The 26523-nt window shown below is 43.0% G+C and overlaps 1 protein-coding gene across 2 annotated transcripts in view; it reads right to left on the minus strand.

The window, feature by feature from the left end:
* Window positions 1-679: 679 nt before the first annotated feature.
* The window catches only part of CDK15 (cyclin dependent kinase 15), an 80217-nt gene continuing 54373 nt past the window's right edge, over window positions 680-26523 (minus strand). The window contains exons 11-14 of one of the 2 annotated variants that reach the window (XM_081813883.1): window positions 22442-22490; window positions 15678-15817; window positions 5369-5511; window positions 680-2694 (exon numbers count right to left, since the gene is read on the minus strand). In XM_081813883.1, the coding sequence (XP_081670009.1) occupies window positions 5402-5511; window positions 15678-15817; window positions 22442-22490 (299 nt within the window). In that variant the 3' untranslated portion in view covers window positions 680-2694; window positions 5369-5401. Of the gene's footprint in view, window positions 4534-5368; window positions 5512-15677; window positions 15818-22441; window positions 22491-26523 lie in introns of both variants that reach the window. The other variant, XM_081813882.1, reaches the window with a different exon arrangement.

The following is a 26523-nucleotide window of genomic DNA, read 5'->3' on the forward strand; positions in this document are numbered from 1 at the left end:
CACCACTCCAGCAACCCTCAGTTTGTTTCCTGAGATTAAGAATTCCTCATATCAGCGAGATCATATGATACTTGTCTTTCTCTGATTGACTTATTTCGCTTAGCATAATACCCTCTAGTTCCATCCATGTCATTGCAAATGGCAAGATTTCATGTTTTTTTTTAAGATTTTATTTATTTATTTGACAGAGAGAGACACAGCGAGAGAGGGAACACAAGCAGGGGGAGTGGGAGAGGGAGAATCAGGCTTCCCGCAAAGTGGGGAGCCCAATGCAGGGCTCGATCCCAGGACCCTGGGATCATGACCTGAGCTGAAGGCAGATGCTAAACGACTGAGCCACCCAGGCGCCCCACGATTTTGTGTTTTTGATGGCTGCATAATATTTCATTGTATATATATAGCACATCTTCTTTATCCATTCATCTGTTGATGGACATCTTGTAGAGCCTCCATTTTTTATTGCATCTCATTAAAAGCCTTTTTTATTTTGACTTGATTAGATTTTAGTTCTTTTATTTCTCCAGAAAGGGATTCTCTAGTATCTTCTATGCTTTTTTCAAGCTCAGCTGGTATCTTTATGTTCATTATTCTGAACTCTAGTTCTGAAATCTTACTTATGTCCATACTGATTAGGTCCCTGGCAGTCAGTACTGTCTCTTGTTCTCTTTTTTGAGGTGAGTTTTTCTGTCTTGTCATTCTGCCCAGAAAAGAGTAGATGAATGAGAGAATACTAAAATGGCAACAACAACCCCAGAGAAATATACACTAAACAAATCCAAAGAGACCTGAAACTAGAAAAAATAAATAAATAAATAAAGAAGAAGAAGAAAAAAAGAAAAAAAATAATAATCAGACAGGTGAGCACAGTAGAGCAATAGACTGGATTCTGTGTGTATTCTGGTCTGTTTTTTTAGAAAACTAGACCCTAAGATTTTTAGGAAAGAAAAACTTATATATGTACAAAAATAAAATTAAATACAATGAAAGGATAGAATGTAACTGTCAAAGTGGAAATTAAAAGACAAGAAAAAACAAAAGAGAAAAAAAAACCCCAGCAACAACAAAAAAAGGAAGGGATATAAACAGACAGGTGAACAGAACAGAGCAATACACTATCTCCTGAGTATATTTTGGTCAGTTTGTTAGAAGAGACTACATCTTAAAATTGAAAGAAAGAAAAACTTATATATACAAAAATGAAATGTGATTTTTGGAAAGATCATACACATTGGAGACAGCCAGACATGAGCTTTGTACCTTAATTCTGGTATACCACCATGGATGAGTTATGTAACTTCTTTGAGTCTCAGTTTCCCCTTTTGTAAAATGGAAGTAATAAATTAATAATAATTACTTACTTCAATGAGTTGTATGAATAAATTGTGTACCTTCTTTGATTTTATTCAAGTGATTAATACAAATATGTATTAATATTTGTAGAATGGGGCTTAAGACTGTACCTTATACCGTACCACAATCGGCTTTTGTCTAGGTTGAAAAACCACTTTCAAGGCACACATATATTTACCCCATAATCCAGCCCATACAGTTTCATCTTTCAGGTGTGTTTGGAGAAGTTTGGTCAAATACCTTGCTAAAATCAAATACTAAGGTAGATTTCCTTGGGCTATTTGTATGCATTTTTCCTCTTCCCCATCTCAGACTTTGGGTGCATTAGTATTACTTTTTAATTCTTTCTTAATTAGTTCTTTCTTGTTCTTCTAAAGGATATATAGAAGTCTTTGGTTTCTAGGCTACTACATTTCCTGAGTAGATGATCCCTAGGTGAAGTAATTTGAGTTTCCCTGGCTTCTTTTAGAAGGAGTCATTGTGGAAAATGATACATGTGTTAGCTGAGACTGATCTCTCATTTATTTGAGGGTTGTGTGTGCACACACGCATGTGTGTCTGATGGTGCAACAGGGCTTGAATTACATCTTTGGAACTCTTTGTTCCCATTTATTCAGCATCTCCACCATCAAATCAGAGCTTAGGTTCCTCATCGCTTTTTCCTATCATCACTGATAACTGGGATTCAGTAGAAGGAGATAGCCAAAAAATTTAAATCTAACCAGGAGTTCAATCCAAACTTCTAAAAACTAGCGGGAGAGGGGTAGTAGTGTGTTTTGATAATCCAGTTAATGAAGAAAGAAGCACCTCCTAGGAAATCTTAACAAAGCGTCTTAAGCAAGTACTTTTGTTGACAACTTTATCCAAGAAACCATCTTCCCTGAGATTTTTCTGAACTTTAGACTAATCCTCTCCTTGCCACAGAAGTCCTTTTGTTGGGGGAAATTATAAGTGAACACAGGAGGGACAGGCCTCTGTAAGCACCAGCTCTGTCTCCAGATTCTTTTAATCATTAGCCTTTCATCTGGCCTGTAGTCCTTCTGGCCCAGGGATCTCTCAATCAAATCACAAAATAGACAAAATTATTCAGAAATCCTCTTCTCAGACTATTTCAATCTGTTGTCTAATTTTTGAGTCAATCAATGTTAAATTCTACGCAAATGACAAGAGCAATAATCAATCATTGCTTTTTCTTCAAGTATCATGTCCGTTGCCTTGGACCTCATATTTACAATATTCCAGGTCACAGGTGATGGTATGAAAACCCTGGTCCATTGTGCAGTTAGATCTGAAGCTTCTTAGTAAGGCAAAGCAAATTAAAACTGAAACAGCAGTGATGTAGCCCTGTAAGTGAATGAAGAATAAACAAAATCAAAATATACGAGTCAGATCAAGTAAGGAAAACCTGTTAAACATTTAGGGCAAAGTTATTGATGGGATTATATAGAGAGATGGAAAAGGTAATAATAAATTATAACAGAGACTACATCTTACCTCTGGCAATAAGAACCAAAAGAGCTTTAAAAAATAATAAAAAGCGATCTCCAGATATACAAACTGCATTTGTACCACACCATACCCCATTGTTCAAAACGTGCCAAGCTTTGAAATAACATGTGTAAAGTGCCTGGCACATGATATGTACCCAGCAAATTAGTTCCCTTCTATATCTCCATTGCAGACATCCGTATACCTTTTTTTTTTTCCATTCCTGAAACTGACATTTTGAGGCTCTTATAAGACTTTTAATTTTGAGGCATTGCTGCCAGTTACAAGTCCTAATATCCCAATTTACATTTTGAGTCTCCAGGAAGCTGAATATTTTAACATAAATTCAATTTAGTGGAAAAGATTTACAGGCCCCAAGTGTCCATGTGGTCACCTTTAGTCTGTTTAACTCCAGCACACCCAGATTTTGCTGATCCCAAGCCATTTATTAAACAGTTTAATTGCTCTAGATTTTCCCTCTTGTGGTTCCTCTCCTACGGGTTTTATCTCCTTGCATTAATACCAAGGGCCTAGGGACATCAGGAGGTTACTCCAATAGAGGTGGAAACTGCCTCCTCCTTTTCTCAGTTGCTGGCACTCGTGCCAAGTTTGACAGGCTGAATTTAATTGACCTTCTATGATGACCATTTCATATCTACGGGTAATAATCCTTTGTGGAAAGTCACTGAAGACCAGAGAGGCGGGGTTATCTCCCTATCTTTTGATTGCTTAGTAAAATAAAATAACAACAGTACTAGAAGTAATAGTAATGCTAATGGAACACCACCATCTGAGACCCCTTCCATCAGTGTCTTTGATAATTTTATGAAGGGCAAATCCTTACTTTATAGAACGTAGCTAATGCACACCCTATTCTCATAACTAGCGGGTTTAAAGTGACATAATTACACAGCAAAATCTCTGCTTTAGAAAATATGGTGCTTGGGAAATACCATATTATTGTGTTGCCTGTTGTAATTCCAATTACATATTGTCAGAATACAAACCTGATTATTGCATAAAATGCTGAGGAACAGCTATAATTCTAAACTTCCCTGACCTTTCCAGATTTCTAAATACAATGATCTTAGAAAATCCAGAAGGCAAACATCTCGGATATGTACATGCCTTGAAATATCAACAGCCAAAGAGAGATCCGAGAGAAAGTGGCAAAGAGCTGAATCCTGCCATTTGAATGATGTTACGAGCGGGCAGGTGTGGGGGGCATGTCTGTGGTTACCATCCAGGCCCCAAAATTTCTGTCAGGAAGCATGGCCAAGCTGTGGTTGCCAAATGGGTGGTCAAATCATAGTCTAATTCTTGTGGCTTGGGATATAGCCAGGGTCACCTACAGGGCCCATTGACTGGCTGGCTTTGTGCGTGGGTCCCACCTTGATTCCTCTATCTGGACTACTGTCCCCTCTCCCCGCTGGGGAAGGCCCAGTATGAGAAGTGCTCTTGTAACATCTAGGGGTATCTATACTATAATGGCTTTTGGGGTTGTCCCACCTGCTTCCTGTGCCTACCAGAACTTCTTTTAGGGTATGGTAGTTTCAGAAAACTTCTGCATAGCCCCCTTCCTCCTCAAGATTACCTTGGAAGGCTGGGCTACCCTGGGCTGAGTGAGGAGAGTAGCGGTGTCTGAGATATTGTGGATGGCTCCCCATCTGGTCCTTGTTGTTCTCCAGACTCACCCTGAATGAGAGAAGTCCCTGTAACCAACTGTGCAGAAGGGGTAGCCTAAGAAGTCTGGAGCAGTGATGACTAGATTCTCACAAGCATCGAAAACCATCTCCTGAGTGGGGCCAGGCCCTGAACCAGTCCTTCTCTGGCATTTGGGGGCAGGCCAGGTTTCATTTGCACCAGTCTGGTGAACAAGCATCCTGGTTTACCCCAGGCTGGGCCGATTTTAGCACCGAATGTCCCACATCCCAGGACACTCCTCAGTCTTGAGCAAATGGGGTTGGTTTTTTTTTTTTTTTTTTTAAAGATTTTATTTATTTTTTAGAGAGTGAGCGAGCGAGAAACAGCATGAGAGGGGAGAGGGTCAGAGGGAGAAGCAGGCTCCCCGCTGAGCCAGGAGCCTGATGTGGGACTCGATCCCAGGACCCTGGGATCATGACCTGAGCCGAAGGCAGACGCTTAACCATCTGAGCCACCCAGGCGCCCCTGGGGTTGGGTTTTGACCCCTGATTTGTCCTATCAGCTGATGGAGAGAGCTACATAGTTAAGGGAATGCAACATGCCGGTGTGGTACTTTGTTCCACATGTATCAGTTCAAGGCCTTAGAATGCCTTGTAAGTTCTGTCTTCAGAGTCTTACTACTCCTCTGGGAATGAGAGAGACAGGTGATGCACATTATCATCCTCCTTTTGCAGCCCGAAGAGGCTAGGCCCCTGTCCCTAGAGTGGGAATGAAGAGCTGGGCACAGAACAGAGGTGCTCTGAATCTATGAACAATGTCCTCTCCCCCTGGCGGTGATAGATTTTCAGTTCCGTTCATAAGAAGACTCACAGTTGGGATCCCTTACCCGAAAGGATGTTGGTGATGTTGTTCCCTCTTTTCACCAACATTTGCTAAACTGGGCTGGGTGGTGACCTTTCCGGTAGGACACCAAAAGGTCACACATTTCTGGCTTTAGCCTCACTCCTGAAACCGTAAACAAAGACTCCTCTGTAGGGAGGAAAAGAGAAAAGCACCAACATATTATTTCCTGGAATGTTTCACGGTATATTTTTTATATCTGTTGTAATATTTGTCACCTGAAGAGACATCATAACATGAGGCAGACTTACCCACCAACAATTCATACCGACTCAGGGATAACTCGCTTTACTGAATCTACTAATACTTGTCAAGTGCCTCTTATTTGATTCAATTCAACACATACTCACCAAATGAGCACTTGGGTAAAGTGTTACGCTAGGTGTTGAAGATCCAAAAAACAGGAATAGGACTGGGGACACACACACTAACAAACAAGGGCTGAATGTGAGATACAAGTAAAGAATTACGACAGCTCCTCTCTCACATTTCCACGGAGCACAGGAAAAGCATGGACAAGTGCCCTTTGAACCGTGAAGGAAGACTCTACTTTCAACAGTCAAGAAATTCCAGGGACAATATTGCTGGCTGGAGGATCAGCATGAGCAAAGGCAAAGGGGAAGGAAAGTGTTTGAGGGAACTGCACGGTTAGAGCAAGACAGACTAGTAGATGAAGTTGGAAAAATGAGCTGGAACCAGATGGTAAAGGGAGTAAATATCAAGCCAAGGAGTCTGGACATTAGTTCCAGTGATGGCAGGCAATGAGCATCATGCTGGGGCTAGATGTGTTTCGGAAAATTTTAAATTCTGGTGCATTAGTTACATTAGGCAATCTATTTGAATAGACCCTGTGGTACAACTTTTATAAATGAAAAAAATTTTTTTTGCAAAAAAAAATACACACACACACACACACACACACACACACTACCTTTGCCCTCTGATTTATTGGGTTAGTTCAGTATGCTGGCAGTTGGCATTTTTATAAATGCCTGTGTTCAAGTGTGTGTTGTTCCTGGGTGCTTACTACACGAAAATTATAGGTCAAGTCCTCCCAAAGTTAACGTTTTAAGGAGCTCATCTGCAAAATGGGGATAGTAAAACTTCCTGGCAGATTGCTGTAAGTTTAAAGGCGATAATATATTCAAAACATCTTGGGTTGTTCTTGATATGTAATATATTTGAATAACTAGCGGCCTTTGTCCCAAGCCCTCAGCATAGATACCATCTAGGAAAAACAACAGCCACGTTGTCACCAAAGCAATTGTCATCACAAACTTACTCAGGACCTCTTTTCACTTGGGCATTGCTTTTCCAAGGCTCACAATCTGCACGAACCTGGAGTGCTCTAAATATTGTGCAATTTCACAGAAAGATAAGGGTCTAGCTTTGGCACACCAAAAGCCTAAGATGCCTTAATAATATTGTTTGCTGGAAGCTGCTCACACCCAAAGAGCGGAAATAAACCTGCAGGGCCATCTCTGCCTCCCTTGGCCTAGACATCTGCTTTGGATGCCACGAGTAGTCTGGGGCCTTGAGTCTTTGGGTTCGGCATTACACCTTTGCTAGGCTATAAAGGGGAGACGTCAAGTTTTGTTGGTATGCATAATACATCTTCACAGTACATTATAATACACAATTCTGTACTTTTTCTAGCTCATGTCATAGCATAAATAAACAGCTAAAATAAACAGTGTGTAAACTTCACAGATCACTCTCAAATCAACTCAAACCCAAACCACTTTGGGAATTTCCCTCAGGGAGAAGTGTCCTCTTGCCTTGGGGACAGTGGCATGAAGATTTCCCTCGGGCCTCCTTGTCCCTCAAAGGCCAGGGAGGAAGGAGAGAGGGAGAGAGAGGGAGGGAGGGAGAGTGTGGGGAGGGGGGGAGTGGGGGAGAGAGAGAGAGGGAGAGAGAAAGAGGGAGAAATTCTCTGGTGGAACAGTGTTGGGAAAGCAACCAGTTCATCAAAGGGATTCCAATTTGGCCCAGCCCCGGGGACTGCCCGACTCTAGAAAAAGGAAACAAAAACAAGAAAAAAAAAAAAAAAAAAGGAAGAAAGAGAGAAAAAGAGAGAAGGGAAAAAAGCAGCAGAGCATTTCTCCCGCAGCAATCCCACAAAAGCAAAACCTTCCATTCGACTGACTCCTCATTAGCTTACTGAATCTGACAGCATAATTATCACAGCTGCTTCGCACTTAGAATAAATAAATACGAAAGTGGGTGTTTAAAATTTTTTGAGAAGGGAAATTCAGTCATCTAGACAGTGAGTAGGACAAGTTTATTTAAAACTTCTAGATTCTTATGTATTTAGATCATTTCAGAACGAGATAATGAGATAGTTGTCTTTCAGTCTAATTGAGTTCCTAAGCTCCTGGCTGTTGGTTGTCACCCCTTTCAAACTTTGCTTTAACTTTCCTTCCTTTAGAAATCTGATCCTGGTGTCTCCATTTACTCTTCCTGGGCTGATAACCTGGTGAAGGCTGGGTGCACTGGAGTGCAGAAAGTGACTTAATGGGATTGAGAAGCTAAGTAACCTTTCACAGGAAACAAGATAATCAAATCTCTTTTACTTGCCTGTAATGGCTAAAAGAGAAAGCGCAAGCTGAAAAGAAAGCTTGGAAATTAAACCATCATTTCAAAATGTCTTGTAATTTCCCTGGCACGTGGTTTTTGCGCTACCCTTACACATCGTCAATCCATCAGCTGGAGTTGCTTTGTGCATTTAATTATTCAGAGTGCACACAGCCTCGTGACTATGCAGTAATTTTAGCTCATGTGTATGTGTATAGGCTTCCATCTTCAAAGCCCAGAGGATCACACAGTACCACTTGAAGTTGAAGTTGCTAACTAACACGGAGTGCACTTAAAACTCTGACTGGGGGCACAGCACATAAGCATTTCCCGTTAAAGCGGACGATCTTTCCTTTTAAAATTAATTAGTGCCTATTTATCTTTTCCTCTCCCTCCCACCTCTCATTCTCCTAGGACCACATTTATGTGAACCCTTGCATTCAGTGAGTTAAAAGATTTATAAAATAAACATTCTGTCAATCTGGGGTAAAGGAAACTAATGTTAATCCATTGTGTAGACTGAGAGATTGAGGCTTTATGAAGGCCAATAACGCATGTCCTGCTGGAAAAAAAGAAGACAACTCAGGTCCTTTAGCTCTCAGTCCAGAGCCTGGACTCCCTGTAACATTTGCCCTACCTCATTCTTTTAAACAATAAAAGCAATACGACATCAACATCAAAGAAAACGTTGAAAAAGAAAAAAAGTTACCCACAATCCCCCTAAATGGCAGGAGCATTTTTATTTTTGTATGCTACCTTTCAGTTTTGTTGATATGCATAATACATTTCACAGGTAGATTATAATATGCAATTTTGTATCCTACTTTCTTTTAGCTCACATCATAATGGCAATAAATATTTCCATACTACCTCACACTCCTGTGAATTATTCTAAATTGTTATATAGTACAATATGCTGAGTCAATATAACAACATTATCCAATTGGTTCTCTTAGTGTTGAATATTTAGATTGTTTCTTTTATTTTTATTTTGTAATTTTTTAAATACAATTATAGACAACACTGCAATGGACATGTTTATGTATCTAGGGTTCTTTTTTTCTTTTTCCTATTCAATTATTTCTTTGAATAATTTCCAGAAACCAAAGTACAGGGTTGAAGGTTGTTACCATTTTTATAGCTCCTGATATGCATGTCATAAAGCTTTGCAAAGGTTGCCCCATCTTATAACACCACCAGCAGAAAATTATTTTACCACAATCTCACAAACACTGGGAGTCATTAGGTTGAGGGGGGGAAAAAGAACTACTTATCAGTTATTTGTATTTATTTAATCACTAGTAAGGCTGTCTTTTTATTCCATGTGTTGGTATACTTTTTTTTGTTTTCCTTATGTAAATTGCTATTTTATGCCTTTGCCCAATTTTTTGTTGGATTCCTGAAATTACCCTATAAAATTGAATGAATTCCAGTAAAACAAAAAAAGAACCATCATAGATTAAGAAGTCTTAAAACCCAAAGGTGACTGTGTATTACAAAACAAACCCAAAAAGCAAAAAAGAAAGAAAAGAAAAAAAAAAAAAAGGGAACAGACACTAAGACAAGATGACATTGAGGATTAAGGAAGAGGTCAGGGGCATCTCTATTAAACATCAAACTGGGGGCACCTGGGGGCTCAGTTAGTTGAGCATCTGACTCTTGGTTTCTGCTCAGGTCATGATCTCGTGGGTCGTGGGATGGAGCCCCAACTGGGCTCTGTGCTCAGCGGGGAGTCTGCTTGAAGATTCTCTCCCTCTGCCCCTCCACCCACTTGTGTGCTTGTGCATGTATGTGCATGCGCTCTCTCTCTTAAATAAATAAATAAGTAAGTAAGTAAATAAATAAATAAATAAATAAATAAATAAATAAATAAATAAAAATAAACATGAAATTGAACCTTCTTAATTGTGAGGTATTAAGCAGATTACCCGGGACAAGTGGAATCTTTCTTGGGAAGGCTCTAAAATAAACATAGAGCATAAGAGAGTAGAAAGGTCAGACTGGGGTTCTAGACCTTGGTTCTAATCCTTGTTTTGCTACTAAGTTCCCATGTGATAGTAAGCAGCAATGAGTAGTGGGAAGAGTGGTTTAGGAATCTGACTTGAAGTCAAACCTGGGCTCTCCCACTTACTGGTTGTGTGATTTTGAGCAATTTCCTTAGCCTCTCTCAGTCCCAATGTTCTAATATATAATGTGAGGATAATAACTCCAGCCTCACCAGCTAGTTTACAAATTGAATGAGGATTTGTGTGAAGCACATGGATGCCCAATAAATGGCAGCCACTATTCTTCCCGGGGTGGTCAGGGACGCAATCTATATAATGAAGATATGGAATAGCAAGTCCCTGAGATCCTCTCCCACTCAAAGCGTCTCTAACTTTTTCCTCTTTTTCGAGGATCTTCGCTAACGTACTGGAATCCCTTGAGGACATCTTTGAGCAAGGAAGGTGAGGAAGTGTGTTATGGAGGACACGTCCTAACTCCTTGTTTCTTCCTGTACTGCTTAAGTACTGAATAATGGAGGATTTAAAAGGTTAGAGAGGGTGGTCTGAATTAGGTTACAAACTCCTAAAGGCAGAAAAAGAGAGGCCTGGCTCAGAATCTCCCTTCCCTCCCATCTCCTGAAACTTGGTCCTCTAGAATGGCAAAATATCCTGGTTAAATTTTGAATGGACGATAAAAGCGAGAACAGAATGGATTTGAAATCATTAGCATACAAAGAATGAAATTAAATTTCACTAGGATATGGTAAGGAATGTTTAAATTGGGGCACGTGGCTGGCTTAGTCTGTGGAGCATGCGACTCTTGATCTCAGGTTGTGAGTTTGAGCCCCACATTAGGGGTAGAGTTTACTTAAAAAAATGTTTAAATTATTGCAAGAAGCCATACAATAAGGAGTAAAAACCATGATATGAGTCAGGATTGTGCCACTATTATTAAAAAGAGGACAACTTCACTATGATGTTAGATGGTATTAAGAGGAGGATGACATTCCTCTCCCTGGATGTCCTTCCTCCCCAACCATCCAGACCCCATAATCTTTGAAGGCCCACTCACAAAGCTGTCCTGTATCCCCAGAGCTGGATTTAATCTTACCTCCTTTGAATGCCCAGAGCACTTCACACCTGAACTGTGGCTGTTTATATACTTGTCTCCTTTCCTTAAGGACTAGAAGCTCTTTGAGGACAGACTCTCTGACTAATTCATTTTTGTATCACTCAGTATCGTACTAATGACCCTCAGTAAATCTTTAATGAATGAACTGGAACAGAATTCCCCACTATGTTAGAAATCTGAGTCTATGTGGCTCCAGAGTCTCAGAGATAAGCAAAATAATTGGAACGGGCTCAGAATAGAATAATGAAACAAAAATGATTAAAGAGCGAGAGAAACAGAATCTATATTGGGGGGAAGAGAGGTCAAAGGAATTCAGCCTAGAGAAGTGAGCTTTAGAAAGTGACATCAAGGGATCTTCAAATATATTAAAGAGATAATTAAAAGAAGGTCTGAAATTCTTTTATTGGAGCAAAACAAAAAAATTACTCAGATGTTAATGAGGCAATATGGATAAGGCCTGCTGAAGAACTTCCAGAGTATAGACACTAGGGTGCTGTGACGTATGGGAGAGGTCAACGCCGTGCCTCTATGCCTGCAGTAAGAAAGCATTTAATGATGAGAAAGACTCTGGTAAGTTGTTTTTGCAAAATTACTTGTGAAACAATTGTAAGCTTTCAAGTTTTAGGATTTTTTTTTTTCTAAGATGCTGAAACCTGTTTTAAAGGAGAAGGGGGATTTAGTCCAGGAAGGAATGGGAGAGACTCAAGTCTGGGATTTGGAAAGTAAAATGGGACCAACCCACAGAGAGAGACAGCCTTTGATGTCCTGATGATCAAGGACCAGGGCTTAAGGACCAGACTCTTAAATCACGTGGCATTTACTGCCCCAGATTAAAAAAAAATACTTTTGTGGATCAGTGTCTATGGTTCAAAATGGCTAGCTTCCAAAATCAGTCTTAACTTTCCAAGGGTAACATTTGGAAGTCTCCCTGCAAGAACAGAGTGGAGCCAGTTTCTAGAAAGGGCAGCTTAATGATTTTCCACTTCCCCCACCCCCAAATCATTAAGCAGTGTTCCTTTCCCAGAGCCCAAGTTCATGCTGAGGGCAAAGGGAATTAAACGAAGAAGCTGAACCTGCAGCTAAGATTAGAGAGTTGCCAAGGACCTAATTTTAGGTCCTCGCCGCCCCAGCTGACATTCTGCGCTGCTGGCTCAGACACGAGGACCACAAGTGTGGCTGCGAGCCGGTGACCGAGAGGGGAGAGCATCCCCCTGGCCATCTGCAGAAGCAATTAGCTTGCTGTTGGGTGTGTTTTGAGAGAGACTACCAATAATTTCTCCATCAACAAATGTTTCTTCAGGTGTTCAAGAGTCAATAAGGGACCATGTCAGCGCTTGGCAGAAGTTCCCACATGCTTGCCGTTCTAATAGTCATGCTTCTCCGCGTAAGAGTATGCTCCAAAAGGGAACTAATCTTGGAAACCCCGAATCTGCATGGCGAGTAACCACCTGCTTTCCTCCGGCCATGAGCTTATTGCCACAACCCAGGGAAAGTCTCAGCTTTGGCGAAATAGACATGGGTAGATGGGACGGATTCTTGCACGTTGCGGGGAATTTCTTGGGATTTAGGCCATGCCTCCACTCTTCACATATTTCCCAGCCACAGGTTTCATGCTCAGATTGTCTTCTTTAGAGGGCAGACAATAAGAGCTGGCATCTCCCAGATCAAAGGGGAAACAGAATATATTTTAAAGTGACAACTCTGTTATCCTTGCAACGAGAATAAAGCCAGAAGAATAAAATGATATAAATATAAGCTCCTAAATGCTTCCACACTGAAATGCCACCAGAGAGCAAAATTTCCTGCATAATTATGGCAGGGAAACTCTCTTTACAAACCACTCACAAGAGCATGTCTTATTTTTGCACAATTCTTATGCTTGGGGCAGCCCACCATGGAGACGGAGATTCTGTGTTCCTGCAGGTTGGGAACGGTGATAACCGTCTGGTGCTCTCTGTCTGCAAAGGAGGCTCTTAATAAAGGCTAATTGCCCCGGGCAATGAAAAAGTAGGCTGGCACTGCCAGGCCAAGGGCGTGCGTCCCTCCGTAGATGTGTCCTTGGTAAGGGCCACTGTTGTCAAGGTACGCAAGCAACTGGCCCCAGCTGCTCTCTCGCTTCCTCTTTCTCTCCTGTTTTCCTGGTAGCTTTGCTTTCCCTGTCTACTTGTCCCACGTCCTCTCTGTCGGTCGGTCTCTAAGCCTATTTCTGCACCCCCTCCCACATGCACACACACACCCAGTCCTGCCACCCCCTTCCCTGTCTCTTGGCGCTGGCCCTTTCATCTTCTCCCTCGGGGATTCGAGATGTCGCTGCAGGAAGTGCTTGTCGGCCGCGGCAGCAGCAGCAGAGCCCCGTGGCTTTGACAAACCTCATTTAATTGGGAGGAAGCCAGGAGAATTTGAAAGAACTGAAACATCCACGAAACTCCTTTTATCAGGCATAATTTAAACTCTGCATGGAAAAACCCCTATATGTATAAAGAAAAGTCAACTTCCCTCCTGCTGTGAGCACTCCTCGGCTCCCCCCCAGCGCAGGCAGGCTCCTGCAAGATTCCATCTTTTCATTTTTCTAAAAGTGTCAAAGTAGATTTGGGCTCTGTGGCTGGGTGAACAGAGAAGGAATACAGATGGGTCTCTCTCTTACACCCACACATGGGCGTGCGTGCTCGTGCGTGAGCGCGCACACACACACACACACACACAGCCCCTCAGTTGGTGGCTCTGCTTCAGATGGCCAGGAAGAATCAAAACCCAAGTCTCTAACAACACATTAGTTTGGACAGTGGCTGTTTCTTGCTAATTCCTTTTTATCAGGTCAAAGCTTATGTCCAGGACATTTTCAAGGTCCCCAGTGGTTCTCAGTATGTGGAATAATAGATCCTGGAGGAGGGCCAGTGAGGGAGGTCTCGTTAAGTGGAGAGAAGGGAGGGTGAGTGTGTAAGCGTGTGAGTGTGAGTATGCATGTGTGCGTGCCTCCTGAATGCGTATGTTTGCCTGGAGTGGTGGTTAGAAGTCCTAGGCCCAAGAGAAGAAAGCTGAAGAGGGACCTAGGGGCTTAGACTGGGAACAGTATATTGGGGTGGGAGTAGGGGAGAGCACGGGGGTACAGTGGGAGTTGAGGTACTGGAAAGGGAGTAAGAATTGTAGGTTGCCTAGGATATCTTTTGTTCCACCCATGTGCCAAATAGTGCTCCTCGGCTCCTTCCAAATTCCAACCCGGATTCACCTCCAGTCCAAACTCTCTCAGTTGCATTATTCTAGTTCCTCCAAAGAACTGCCCTTAGCACACACATATTCTCTCAACATCTGTAGCTGATTATGCACAGACTTTAGCTGTTTAGATATGATTTGTGCTAATATGTGTACAAGGGTGCCCTGTTTCCTCTTCCTCACCCCCTTTTCCTCCCACGCCATAGGATCCTTGAGGTCAAGGACAAGCCTCTTTTTTCCCTCAATTTTTATAGCACTTAATATGTTCTTGACACTTAATGGCAACTTAATAAATCCTGATGACTAACTCTTCCTACAGGGTTAAGTAAGACATTAACCCCAGTTGTATGATCATGGTTATTTTTGGAGATCCTAAATAACTCATTTTAATAATAAAATGCCTCAAGAAGTCCCAAACTCAGAGCTTTGGGCTGTGGCAGGACAATGTCCTAGATACAGTGGAGTCACATTTGCAGACCCTGGAGGCTTTGGCCAGACTGTATGTCTAGGCCTCTTAGGCAGCAGCTCCCCACTCTATCCTCATTGTCACCCCACATGCCATCCCAGGGCCCTCTTCCCAGTCCGAGCCCCTACACCTTCCTTATTAGCTTTCTTTTCTCCTGCATAGGGCTTCTAAAACTTGTTTTCAGTTGCATGGTGACTTTTTTCAAAGACACCCCACCTAAGGATGGTCCCCCTCAAACAGCCAAGCCATGACCACACTGCCCACATCCTCTGCCTAGCCCTTCCTGGCCACATTCTGAGAAACATGAGGAGAGCTCCAGCCACATGATCCCTCAGCAGATTTCAGATTTGGAGGATGACTTCAGGCCCAGGCCGCAAGGCTGATTTCAGGGTAACTTGTGTTTCCCCGTGGGCGTTGGGCCTGGGAGGACGTGCCCCTCCCCCCAGCGCCCCACCGGGCACTTCCCTCAGCAGCATCAAATTACCAATCAAGACAGGCCCGGCCTCCTCTTGTGACATCTCCATGTTACCTATCATCTTACTCTCTCTAGAGAGAGAAGGGGGTTGTTGCAAACTTTGGTTTTGCTTCTCCTGACAGATGCTAGGGAAAACAAACAACTCAGAGGCAACTTTCATCTCATCCAGTTTCTAAGAGTGTCTACGTGAAATGTTTGGATTGTTACAAGGAGGTCTGTGTCACCTCAACCCACCAGTGTTTCTGAGTTTTAGGGACTCTCATAGAAAACTCAGGCAAGATTGGGTCCCCTCATGCTTCTCCCAGGTAAATCGATTCCTAAGCTCATTTCTGGTTGCAAATACTATGATTCCCCAGTGCTCGGAGAAAACACTTAGCCCCTGAGACTTACATGTGTGCATGTACACACACACACACACACACACACACACACACACACAGGTCCCTCACTCACCATCGGGGAGCTGGTGCAGCTGAGATGGCAAGGCACTGAAATAGTCATGAACCAGGGCCTCCTGGGCAGAGACGCGGTCTCTAGGAAAGCCTCTCAGCATTTGGGAGGCCAGGTCTTCAGCTTCAGGAACCCTGCCCAACCTGGAAAAATGCAAGAGAAAAATAGTTTCTCCAAAGGCCTCCCTTCTGAAAAATAAAGGGCAGAAGAAGAAAAGTAGAGAGAAGGAGATGGCTAGAAGAGCTTCAAGTAGGATTTTCCTGGGATGAGCAAAGTGGATGGCAAGTGGAAAAATACCGCGCCCCCCAACCCACTGGAACTCTTAGCTATCCTCAGTATGCTCTCCTTCAGCCTCCACCTCCCCATGGGCTCTGGGTACCATGTATACATACATAAAGGACCCAGAAATATAATTACAGAAGCAGAAATGTGTAACTAAGGATACTGCCTTGAGGGACAGTGCCCACCAAGCAGAAAAGCCCAACTGGATATAGGGTCCCAGGGCTGCAAGCGTAGCATCCTGGAGGAGAGGGAGGGAAAGAGGTAATTTTGGAGGGTGAAGCTTGGGTGGAAAACACCCTTATTTACAGTGTTTCTGCAGCTCAGCCCCCAGGGCATTACCTAAGAAGCTCTCTTGGTCCCCCCTGAAATGGAGCGTAGAAAGAGAGATAGCTAAGTGCCCAGGTTACAGTAAGGACAAATCCTCAAGTTGACCTGTGTTGAACTGTAAATTTGGAGATGAGCAAATCTATTAGTTGAACAATGACCATGTGCTGGTAGGTGGTTGGCTCGGGAAGACACAGGGAAGACGCTGCCTTCTGGCAGCTTAGTCTAGGGGAGGAGTCGGACACTAACCAAATTATCATAGAGACTCATAAGTACGTGTGCAGAAAAGTCCCAGATATCTGACTCAGAGTGGGAAGAGCTGGTCAGGGAAGGCTTCCCTGAGGAAGAAGCATTTGAGCTGAGTGCTGAGGGTGGGGGAGAGGCAGGTAGTACACCATACAGACCCCGGGGATGAGGGGAGAAGAGCGAGTTTAAGGAGAAGAGGAAAGGCCAGGTGGCTGGCCTGGGACCAAGGGGGAGAGGGGACAGATATGAAGCTGGAAGGGTGGCAGGGGCTGATCCTGCAGGACTTGCGAGTCTTCATTTTCCTATTTACTTACAACGTTTGAAAGTCTTTGCTAATCTAGTGCCAATCATTTAAATACATCTATCTCTAGAGCCCATAGTCGGGTTTACAAGTGGAAAGCCATGAGACACAAAACTGTGCAGGAGGCAATTAACCACAGGACTGATGTCTGACATTCAGAATTAGGTTGCACGGCCACGCAAATCCCCAATTAAGCAAAAATAAATGGGCTTATTTAATGTTGAATATACATACCAACCTAAATCGACAAAGAACTGATACCCTTCCCCTTCCCGGGTGCCATGATGCAGTGATGCTGGAAATCCTGGCCCAGAGATGTAAGTGGCCTAAATTTTGCATAAGATTTACCTAAGAAACTTTCAGGTATCTGATTCCCATGATATAAAACTGTTTCTACAAACAGATAACTTTACCCTCAAACTTAGTGGTCATTGCTTCATAGACTTAAGATAGAGGAAAATTTGCAAATCCCCAGTTCTTGCCAATTTCCAGCTAGTTAAAAGGGAACATGGGGTGGAGGCCTACTCATTAGCTTGCGGCCTGAGAAAAGGCCGGAAGGTATTTTCTCCATCCAGGGTGCCCTGCCCAGGCACAGGTTTTTGGGGCCAATGAAAGGGGGGTTTGGAGTGGGGAAGGTGGTATAGATCACTAGGACCTAATATCAATCTGGAGGGACATTCATGGAAAATCTTGTGAAAAAAATTTTATCTAGTCCACCCTTGCTATAAGGGGTGGGGTGAACCCACTCTATGAAACTGCAGGGGGTGGGTGGGTGGGTAGGCGCTGATGGTGGTGGTGGGGGGCAATGCATCTATCAGCTTTCACCTCCACAATCCCACCCCAACCAATGGTTGGTTCTCTCCACACACTCCTACCCATTGGCCCACAATAATGGAATCATTACAGAATTGCTCTGTAGACAGGGCTTAGGAGCTGCAATCTCATTGGACAAGGAAGACCAGGGGACCTATTTTGAATCTGTGTTAGCATGGCACACATACTCTTTGTATTTAGCCTATGGTTATGTCGGGTGGCTGGGAAAGCCAGGGAGGGCTGATGGAACTTCTCACGGGGGTAGTAGGGACTCATCTAAGAAGAACTGGCCACTCCCACCAGGCAAATGAAAGAAAGGAGAGTAGGCACTGATCAGCAATATGAAGACTTCTTTTTTAGGACTTTCCTTTTCAACTAAACCAACTCTTCCCTCCAGGTTATATCAAGGTTTTTAATGGTGCCAGCATTCTGTTCCAGTCTCATGGCCTCTAGGCTATGACTGCTACCACCCGTTTCTCCTGCTCCTTCCTCCCATGGGCCAAGTGCATGTTGGTCTTCCCTGTATAAACCAAGTCTGTGCCCTCCTGAATATGAGCCTTTACTAGCAGCAGTTAGAGTGGGACCACCCAATCTGGCCAAGAGCCCTGATGATCTCTACCTTGTGATTGGCATATTGCACTCTCATTTGGGAGTTGAGATAAGAGCCCCAGGAATACAAACGTTGCTTCTTTGGGCACAGATGCTAATTTACTTCCATGTTTGTATTGTTCTGCTTCTCTCTGCCATCTATAATCTTGCTTACTGTCCACTGCCTTTATCGTCACATTTCTATAATTTGCCACCTCCTCTAACTCTTGCTAGGACAGTTCTTCACTGGTTATAACCACTACTTTGGAAATGAAAGTTGGCATGAAAAGTGACATTAACAAAAGTTAATTTGCCACCAGCACCTTTCCACATAGGCTAGATGTTAATAAATATTATATGTTAGAGGGAAACAAACCATAAGAGACTCTTAATGGTAGAGAACAAACTGAGGATTGATGGAGGGAAGTGGATGGGGAATGGGGTAACTGGGTGATGTGGATTAAGGAGGGCACTTGTTATGATGAGCACTGGGTGTTGTATGTAAGTGATGAACCACTGAATTCTACTCCTGAAAACAATATTACACTATCTGTTAACTAACTAGAATTTAAATAAAAATTTGAAAAAAAAATATTATGTGTTAGGATTGTGATGTTAAAAAGTAAACACACCAGGAGCATCTTGCAGAATTAGGAGAACCCATCCACCCAATTAATGAGAGTCTGTTAATAAAGACCAAAAAATCTTCTTATGAATCCCTCCTTCTAGTAACATTCCTAGAAGCAAAAAGTGTTCCATTGCCGACACAATACATATTTATTGTAGAACACTTACAAATTGCAGAGAAAGAAAATGAAAACTATCCAATCACTCTGAGATAAGCCCCTTCACTCAAAGATGATCACTATTGCTTTGATGTTCAGTTTTTCTTCTTTAGTCCTTTATTTTTAAGTGGATATATTTTTTGTTTTACCAAAAAAAGGGAGATCATACTCTACATGTTGTTATAACGTACTTTTTCCACTTGACTATCTTGATCATCTTTCCAGGACTTTGAACAGTCTTCTAGGATATAATCTTAATAGCTGCATAGCATTCTGTTATGTGGGCATACCATAATTTTCATAGCCAGAACTTTATCAGAGTTGTTTCCTTTTTGTTGGGGGTTGCGAGAGGCTACCATTAAAATCATGCTGTGACATCCTCAGTGAGAAATCTATTTTCTGCACCTGCACAGTGATTTCCTTAGTATAAATCCTGAGAATAGAAATCCCCGGGTTGAGGGACATACACCATGTTCAAGTTTTTGATTAAGAATACTAGCCAGTTGTACCAATTTCCACTTCCACCAGCAGTCTGGGAGAGTTCCTGTCTCTGTGTCATGGAAAACAAATTTATTCCAGTAGCCCTGAATTGCCACAGACCTCGTGGCTCATAAAAGTTGCAAAAAGAATTAAAATTGTAAATCAATCCTACAGGAAGTGCTGGGTGTGAGGACATCCACATTTAATTTTAGAAGTCCAGAATAGAAACACAAACAATAAGAAAAAATGAAAATCAGGCGCTGTGGTTGTGTGAAGCTCCATCCACTGGCCATCACTCGACACATCTAAAATCTGGTGGGTTCTCCGGGGCTTGAGGCAGTAACCTTGATTTCCCGGCATAGGCTGGCTCTGAGTATAAAATTCTCCACTGCCATTTACCTTTCCAGTGGAAGGGAGTTATCTGTTTGCAGCGCAAGGCTGGTCATCATCAGTTCACCTGGGTTCTTTGTTGTTTTCCCCTAGATCCATAGAAAGAGGAAAAAGGGCAGGGATAGAGTGGGCACTAGTTTTTTCCCCAATTTTTCAATTTGTTTTTATTTTGAAGTAATCTTAGGTTTGCGGAAGAATTGCAGGAATTGTCCCCAGAGTTATACGTTTACCATTTTCCCCTAATGTTAGCATTCTACATAACCATAGTCAAATGATCAAAGCTGAGCAATTAATATTGGCACAACATTGTGAACTAAGCTGCAGGCATTATTCAAATATCACTGTTTTGTTTTTTTTTTTTTCAATAATGATCTTTTTGTTGTTGTTCCAGGAGAGTGGGTATTTTTTTAATGCTGCCAGTTTAAGACGTGGTAAAGCAGGCACCCACAATAAGAAATATATCCAACGCTAGGAAGAAACAGCATCAAAGAAGCTGTCCATTATCTTCCAATCAATCTGACAAGTGAATGTGCACTTACTAGCCCATGTCAATCGGGTCACCATCAAACCCCAGGCATTGCCCTGAGGTGTATTTATGGCCCACGCACGGTTCTTCTGTACCTTGCAGAAATCTTGTGGAAAAGCCAGCGATACCTCAGCTCCTCTTTATCCATCACTCTTGCAACCCGACTCAGTTGACAAAGTCACAGAGACCTGTGTACCAGATGGATCTGGGCTCCACCTTACTTAGCTTGGTGACTGTGGCCAAGTTACTTCACTTCTTAGAACTTTAGTTTCCACCTCTTGGAACTAGGACTTTGGTTTATGAGGAATAAATGAAATAATACATTGCAAACATTGCACCAAGCGTTAGTTCAGCGACAAAGTCCTTCTCGGAGCCAAGAATTTTCTCATGGGATCATCTAGACCAGTGCTGTCCAACAGAACTTTCCATGATGATGAGAATATTCTAGTTCTGTCCCCTCCGACGTGTTAGCCATTACTTGCCTGTGGCTATCGGGCCCTTGAAAGGTGCCTCGTGCAACTGAGCAACTAAATTTAAAATTTAATTTCAATTACTTTAAATAGCCCCGTGTGGCTAGGGGCTACTGTATCAGGCAGCACGTCTGTAGACATCATCCTCGATTCGAAGGTGTGAGCAAAGAGAAGCCAGAAGTCTGAGCTAAGGCACAGGGGTAGCTGGGACAAGGCAGTGGGCGGAGGTCGCGGCTCTTGTGTGTGGCCAGAGAAGCCAGAGGGATACTCAGGGCATCCAAGTCCTGCTCAGCCCAGGAGGAAGGGCTGGTGCGGTGATAGCAGGAGGCTCTGGCACTTTCTTTGGCCCATGCAACAGTTCCAATGGCAGCTGCATAGGGTATTGAGGTGGTTTGCAGGTTTGCAGTTACCGTTTATTTTAGGAGCCAATAGTGAAATGGAAGAAAGCCTGAGAGCAGTGCCAAAATCCAGATATCTCTAGCTGGGGCTAGGGAGCCTCACTGGGCTGGCCAGAGAAAGTTTGTACATCTTGCATGAAAGGGGAAACAGCGGTTCCGGGGAACCTGTCTCCAAAACATGGGGGGTGGTTTCAGGCAACACAGTGAGCCTGCAGTTAAGAGCAGAGAGCATAGCCCTCCTGAGGAGACCTGTCCCTCCCAATAAGAGGTCCTTGGTAGCCCGCAGCTCTATGATCTGACCTCTCTGTGCTCTGATATTCACTCTACGTGGAGGCTTTTTTTTAAAGCACGTGAACAGTAAGCATGAAAAAATCAAACAAAATTCGGTTGGGTTAAACCCTACCACATTTTCAGGGAAGAACAACATTCAAACGTTCAGTTAGGATCTCTTCCCCTCTCCCCACCTGCAAGGGTGTGTTTTTCTTTGACATTTGAGCTGTTTCCCCTGTCTCTGACGTTTTCCTCACTGCCCTTTTTGCCTCCTCACTGAAGCAAAAAGAACAGAGCCTCGGCTAATTACTCTCAGATCAAATAATACTGGTTATTGTAATTGGTCATTGTCCGAAAACACTGAGTTCTTCTTAGCCCTGAGGTTGCCTGGCACGGCTTAGTTAGCTAACTATTCCGGGAATGTCTCTATTATCTGTTTTACTTTGTAAAAGAAACTAGGGATTTGTTGAAAGCTGGTAATAAAAGTCTGCCCTGGTCTGAGCCGAGGCTGCGTGGAGAGGGCCTGGGAAAGCATGACCTCCATGAATCAAGCTGCCCCCCCCTCCAATAGCCACTCAATGATGTTATTTGGTTTCTCTGTGTTGAAGAATAATAAACCCACTAGGTTTTCTTGCAGGCCAACACTCCCTCATTCTCAGGGCCTCAGGCATGGTTGAGGGGTACAAAACCATTTTAATGACCAAACTCACTGAAAGTAAAATGGTTCATAGAGAAAAACTGACACACTCACAGGTGGCTGGCTCTCCCGGAGGCATCTTCCTGGGCCCCATGGCCCCCAGAGATCCAGGTGCTCAGGGGCTGCGTGTTCAGTGGACTGAGGTCCAGGGGACTAAGGCCCTGCTTTTAAGAGAAGCTTTCCAAGGTGGTGCTTACCTGTTCCAGACATTCTGAAGGCTTTGAGGCTTAGGCAGTGGGAACCATTCTGGAAAGCATACACAGACACATTAAAAACCAAAAAACAACCCTAAAATCCTATTGACAAAATATTATTAAAATTCTACATGTTCTTCTTGGCTTGGGCAAAGAGAGTTCAAGCATCAGGTAGGCAGAGTGAACACTCTGAATTTTCATGATTCTGTGGGAGGTCACTATTATGGGTTGGATTGTGTCCCCCTAAAATTGATACATCAAGGTACCTCAGAATCTGACCTTATATGGAAATAGGTCATTGCAGTTATAATTAGTTAAGATGAGGTCATGGGCGTGTGCCTTAAACCAATATGACTGGTGTCCTCATGAAAAAGGGGAAAATTTGGACACAGAGACAGACACATCTAAGAGAAATGACTCAAAAGGTCCCAAGGAGAAGACAAGCCAAGGAGAGAGGCCCAGAACAGATGCTTCCCTCAGGGCCCTCAGAACTGAAGCACCCCACCAACACCTCAACTTTAGATCTATCTAGCCTCCAGCACTGTGAGACAACAAATTTCTGTGGCGTAAGCCACTCAGAGTGTGTGGTACTTCGTCATGGCAGCCCTCGCGAACTAATAGTCACAATATTCACTGAAGTCAACACACATTTAACATCCACTGTGTGCAGAACATGTACCAAGCGCTGGGGAGAATACAAAAGAAACCAACAGAAACCTCCCCACCCTTGCAGAGCCCACAATTCATCTGAGAACAAAGCATGCGTGTGTGCACACAACATGCGTGAAAAGTCAGGTGATGAGCGATGGGGCTGTCTCAAAGGCTCAAAAGTGGTAAAAAGGAATGGGACTAATTTTATATGTCACTTGCAGTAAAAATGGAAGGGAATTCTGGCTTGAATAATCCAAAATGGATGATGATAAGATTTGTCATTTTCTTTGGAGCACTCTTTACAACGTTTACATGTGAACACATCTGTTTCTATTATTCTTGGTATTGACACTATTTAACCCAAAATAAAACCACCATAAAAAGGGACAATTTCTCATTCATTCAAGAAGTACTAACTGAAAGCTTACTCTATGTGAGGGTGTTAAGAGGAGCTGCAGGGCTATAAGATGATGCTCCTTATCAGATTCCTCTATTTCCTGCTCCAAATCGAGAAAAGAGTATTTTAACTCTCATTTAAAATGATGTTTCTGCTTTACGCTTTTCTTGGGCCTGAAATGTAAGTGTTTTGTTTTTAAAAGATCTCTTCTTCCAGCTCCTATAGGAATGAAATACACCAATGCTGTTTATCCAACAAAGAATTTAATCCTAGTTGGGCAAAAAATGATTTTTATAATACTGGTATATTCATGTCTGTATATGCATTAAAAAAGACCTGGAAGACTATCCATCTGATAATGATAATGGTTCTGAGGTTTACCCCTTTACTTCTTTTTTCTTAAATCTATTTTTTTTAAAAAAAAAACACATTATTTTGTAAAAAAAAAAAAACCACATTATTTTGTAACTTCGAAAGTAAGTTCAATTAAAAATAGAACTTATAGGGGCGCCTGGGTGGCTCAGTCGTTAAGCGTCTGCCTTCGGCTCAGGTCATGATCCCAGGGTCCTGGGATCGAGTCCCGCATCGGGCTCCCTGCTCCGCGGGGTGCCTGCTTCTCTTCTCCCTCTCCCACTCCCCTTGCTTGTGTTCCCTCTCTCCCTATCTCTCTCTCTGTCAAATAAATAAATAAAATCTTTAAAAAAAAAAATAGAACTTATAGTGCCAAGACTTGTAGAGTGAAAGGAGTGATCAAAGAAAGTGATTTCAGCAGAGTTTTCAAGGTCAGGTGTAATCAAATGAGAACCACTGTTGGCGGTTTCATAGTTCCATGTGGGCACAAAGGGGAGCGCTTGTATATACAGCTTCTTTACTCTCTCTTCAGATGATTGTGCCTAAATTCAAATAATCAGTAAGGATAGATGAGAATATCTGGTATCTGTTTAGAATGTTTATTTCTAAGCCACTTTCTGCTGCCTGTTCACAGTTCCTACCTGGCCAAACAAAATTAAAGTATTTCCTCATTCAGTCATAAACCAATTTCCAGTCAACATAATGAAATCCATTTCAGTGCTCTCCCATGTTTTGTTTTTTCCTTCCTAGAGCCCGTTGCTCTGTGTTTTGGGGGCCTTTAGTATTTTAAAACTATTTCCAACTTTAGCGTTGTTCTTGTGGGACATGGATTTGGAACTGGCTGAGTCAGAGCTCGAACACTGAACCTCGGGTTTGCAACGGCGGCTGCAGCTTCGCTGAGACCTCAAGCAAGGTGGTTTAACCATCACCACCTGTTTCCTTAACCCAAGTTGGAGGTCATATTCGCCTCTCAAGGACAAAGTTATTTGTTGAATTTATTGGGATTTGTGAGATAATGAATGTAAAGTGCCTGCCTCTGAGCGCGAAACAAAATAATCCTATTCTTCCTTTTCTTCCTTTGAGAAGTGGTGGGCAATGGACAGCTCGTGCAGTTAGGACCCTGGAGCTGGGTTTTGAGCGCGTAGTGTGGCGCTTACCCGCTGTGTAACCTGGGGGTGTTGCTTGACCCCCCCAGAGCCCCCGTCTACAGAAGGCAGATGATTATAGCTCCTGCTCATTGGGCTCTTGTGAGAATCAGGACGGTAAGGGTAACGTTAGTATTTCCTCACCCTTTGCCTCTTTCCTTTCTGCCTCTTCTCTGGTCTGATGTACCATGTAGTCCTCTCTCCGCTCAGGTGTTTCTGCCCTGTGGTTCTCCTCCAGTAACTTGCAGTTTCATTGCACTGAAATTCTAACGCGCTCTGAGCTCTAGTTCTTACAAGCCCCACCTGATTTCTCCCGAGTCTTCAGTGTGGGCTGGAGGGGTGCTTCTTAGCTGCGTGCTATAGTAACACGAACACGGGCCCAGGTTCAAATCTCCCTTCTGCCACTTGTGAGCTCTGAGATTCGGGGGAAATTAACCTCTCTGGTTTAGTAACTCAGAAGTTGCAAATCTGTAAAATGGGAATGCTTTTCTAGTTGCTTGGGAGGATTAGATAAAATGAAGCACTTGGTATATAGTAGGGGCTCAACAAATGTTAGTCTTAATCCTTTTTCTTTTTTTTTTTTCCCCTCTTGTTTTCATCTCTCACTTTGAAGAGGCAGCATGGTCTAACACAGGGGTTCTCAAGCCAAGCTGCATATTAGCATCACCTGGGAGAGTTTTGAACGGAAAGGAAGTCTTGGCCCCACCCTGCAGAGTCTGAATGGGTGAGCCTGGGGACAGCCCAGCATTAGTCTGTCATTGTGTTGTCATTATTGTTCTTAATAATCGCCAGATATTTCTGGTGTGGTGCCAAATGAGGCAGAAAGTGCTGGTCTAGCAAGGAGGGTAGGGCCGACCACTCATCAGTGACTTCCACACACTTCTCTGGGGCCCATTGCCTCAAGTGAGCTTGTTGTGAAAATTCAACCAATCAACATATATAAAAATTGCGGAACCGAGTGTCTGATACATACTTATGTTTTCCAGGAGGTGAAAGAGGAGGCATGACAAGGGAAAGATCAGTCCTCAGAAATTCTGCCATTAAAGGGTGACCTGTAGGAGTTGTCCCAGGAGGCAGTGTAACGACATTGAACTTGGGGCTCCATGTCTTGCCAGACTGTGTCTTCCCCCATCTGGTTTGTAGCTACATTAGATCAGATGGAGGGATTGATGGGCCCAGGGCAGAGTCAGGAGGCTGTTTGTGCTTGTTTGTGGTCAGCCCTCCCCCTCTCATGCAGATAACCTGATGCCGGATGACCTTGCCTCTCTCCCATTGATTTTTCCCAGTAGCTAAGCTGCAAGCGATCAATGAGAGAATGATCCATAGATAGGCGGTTTACACAGCACCATTTCAAGAGGTGTTTGTTTCTCTGGCTTCAGGAGCCTCAGAAAGAACAGGGCTCTAGGTAGCTTATTTCCCTTCTCTTTCCAAAAATGATGGTGAATCAACAGACCAAATTTTTCTCCATCTCCTCCTTCTGCCTTTCTTTTTAAAAGAGTTCTCATTTGAATTCAAGTGGAATTTGAGGTAGGAATAGTGAA

The sequence above is a fragment of the Leptonychotes weddellii genome, chromosome 3, assembly GCF_054177405.1.
Source record: "Leptonychotes weddellii isolate Sample4059 chromosome 3, ASM5417740v2, whole genome shotgun sequence".
NCBI classification, from domain to species: Eukaryota; Metazoa; Chordata; class Mammalia; order Carnivora; family Phocidae; genus Leptonychotes; species Leptonychotes weddellii.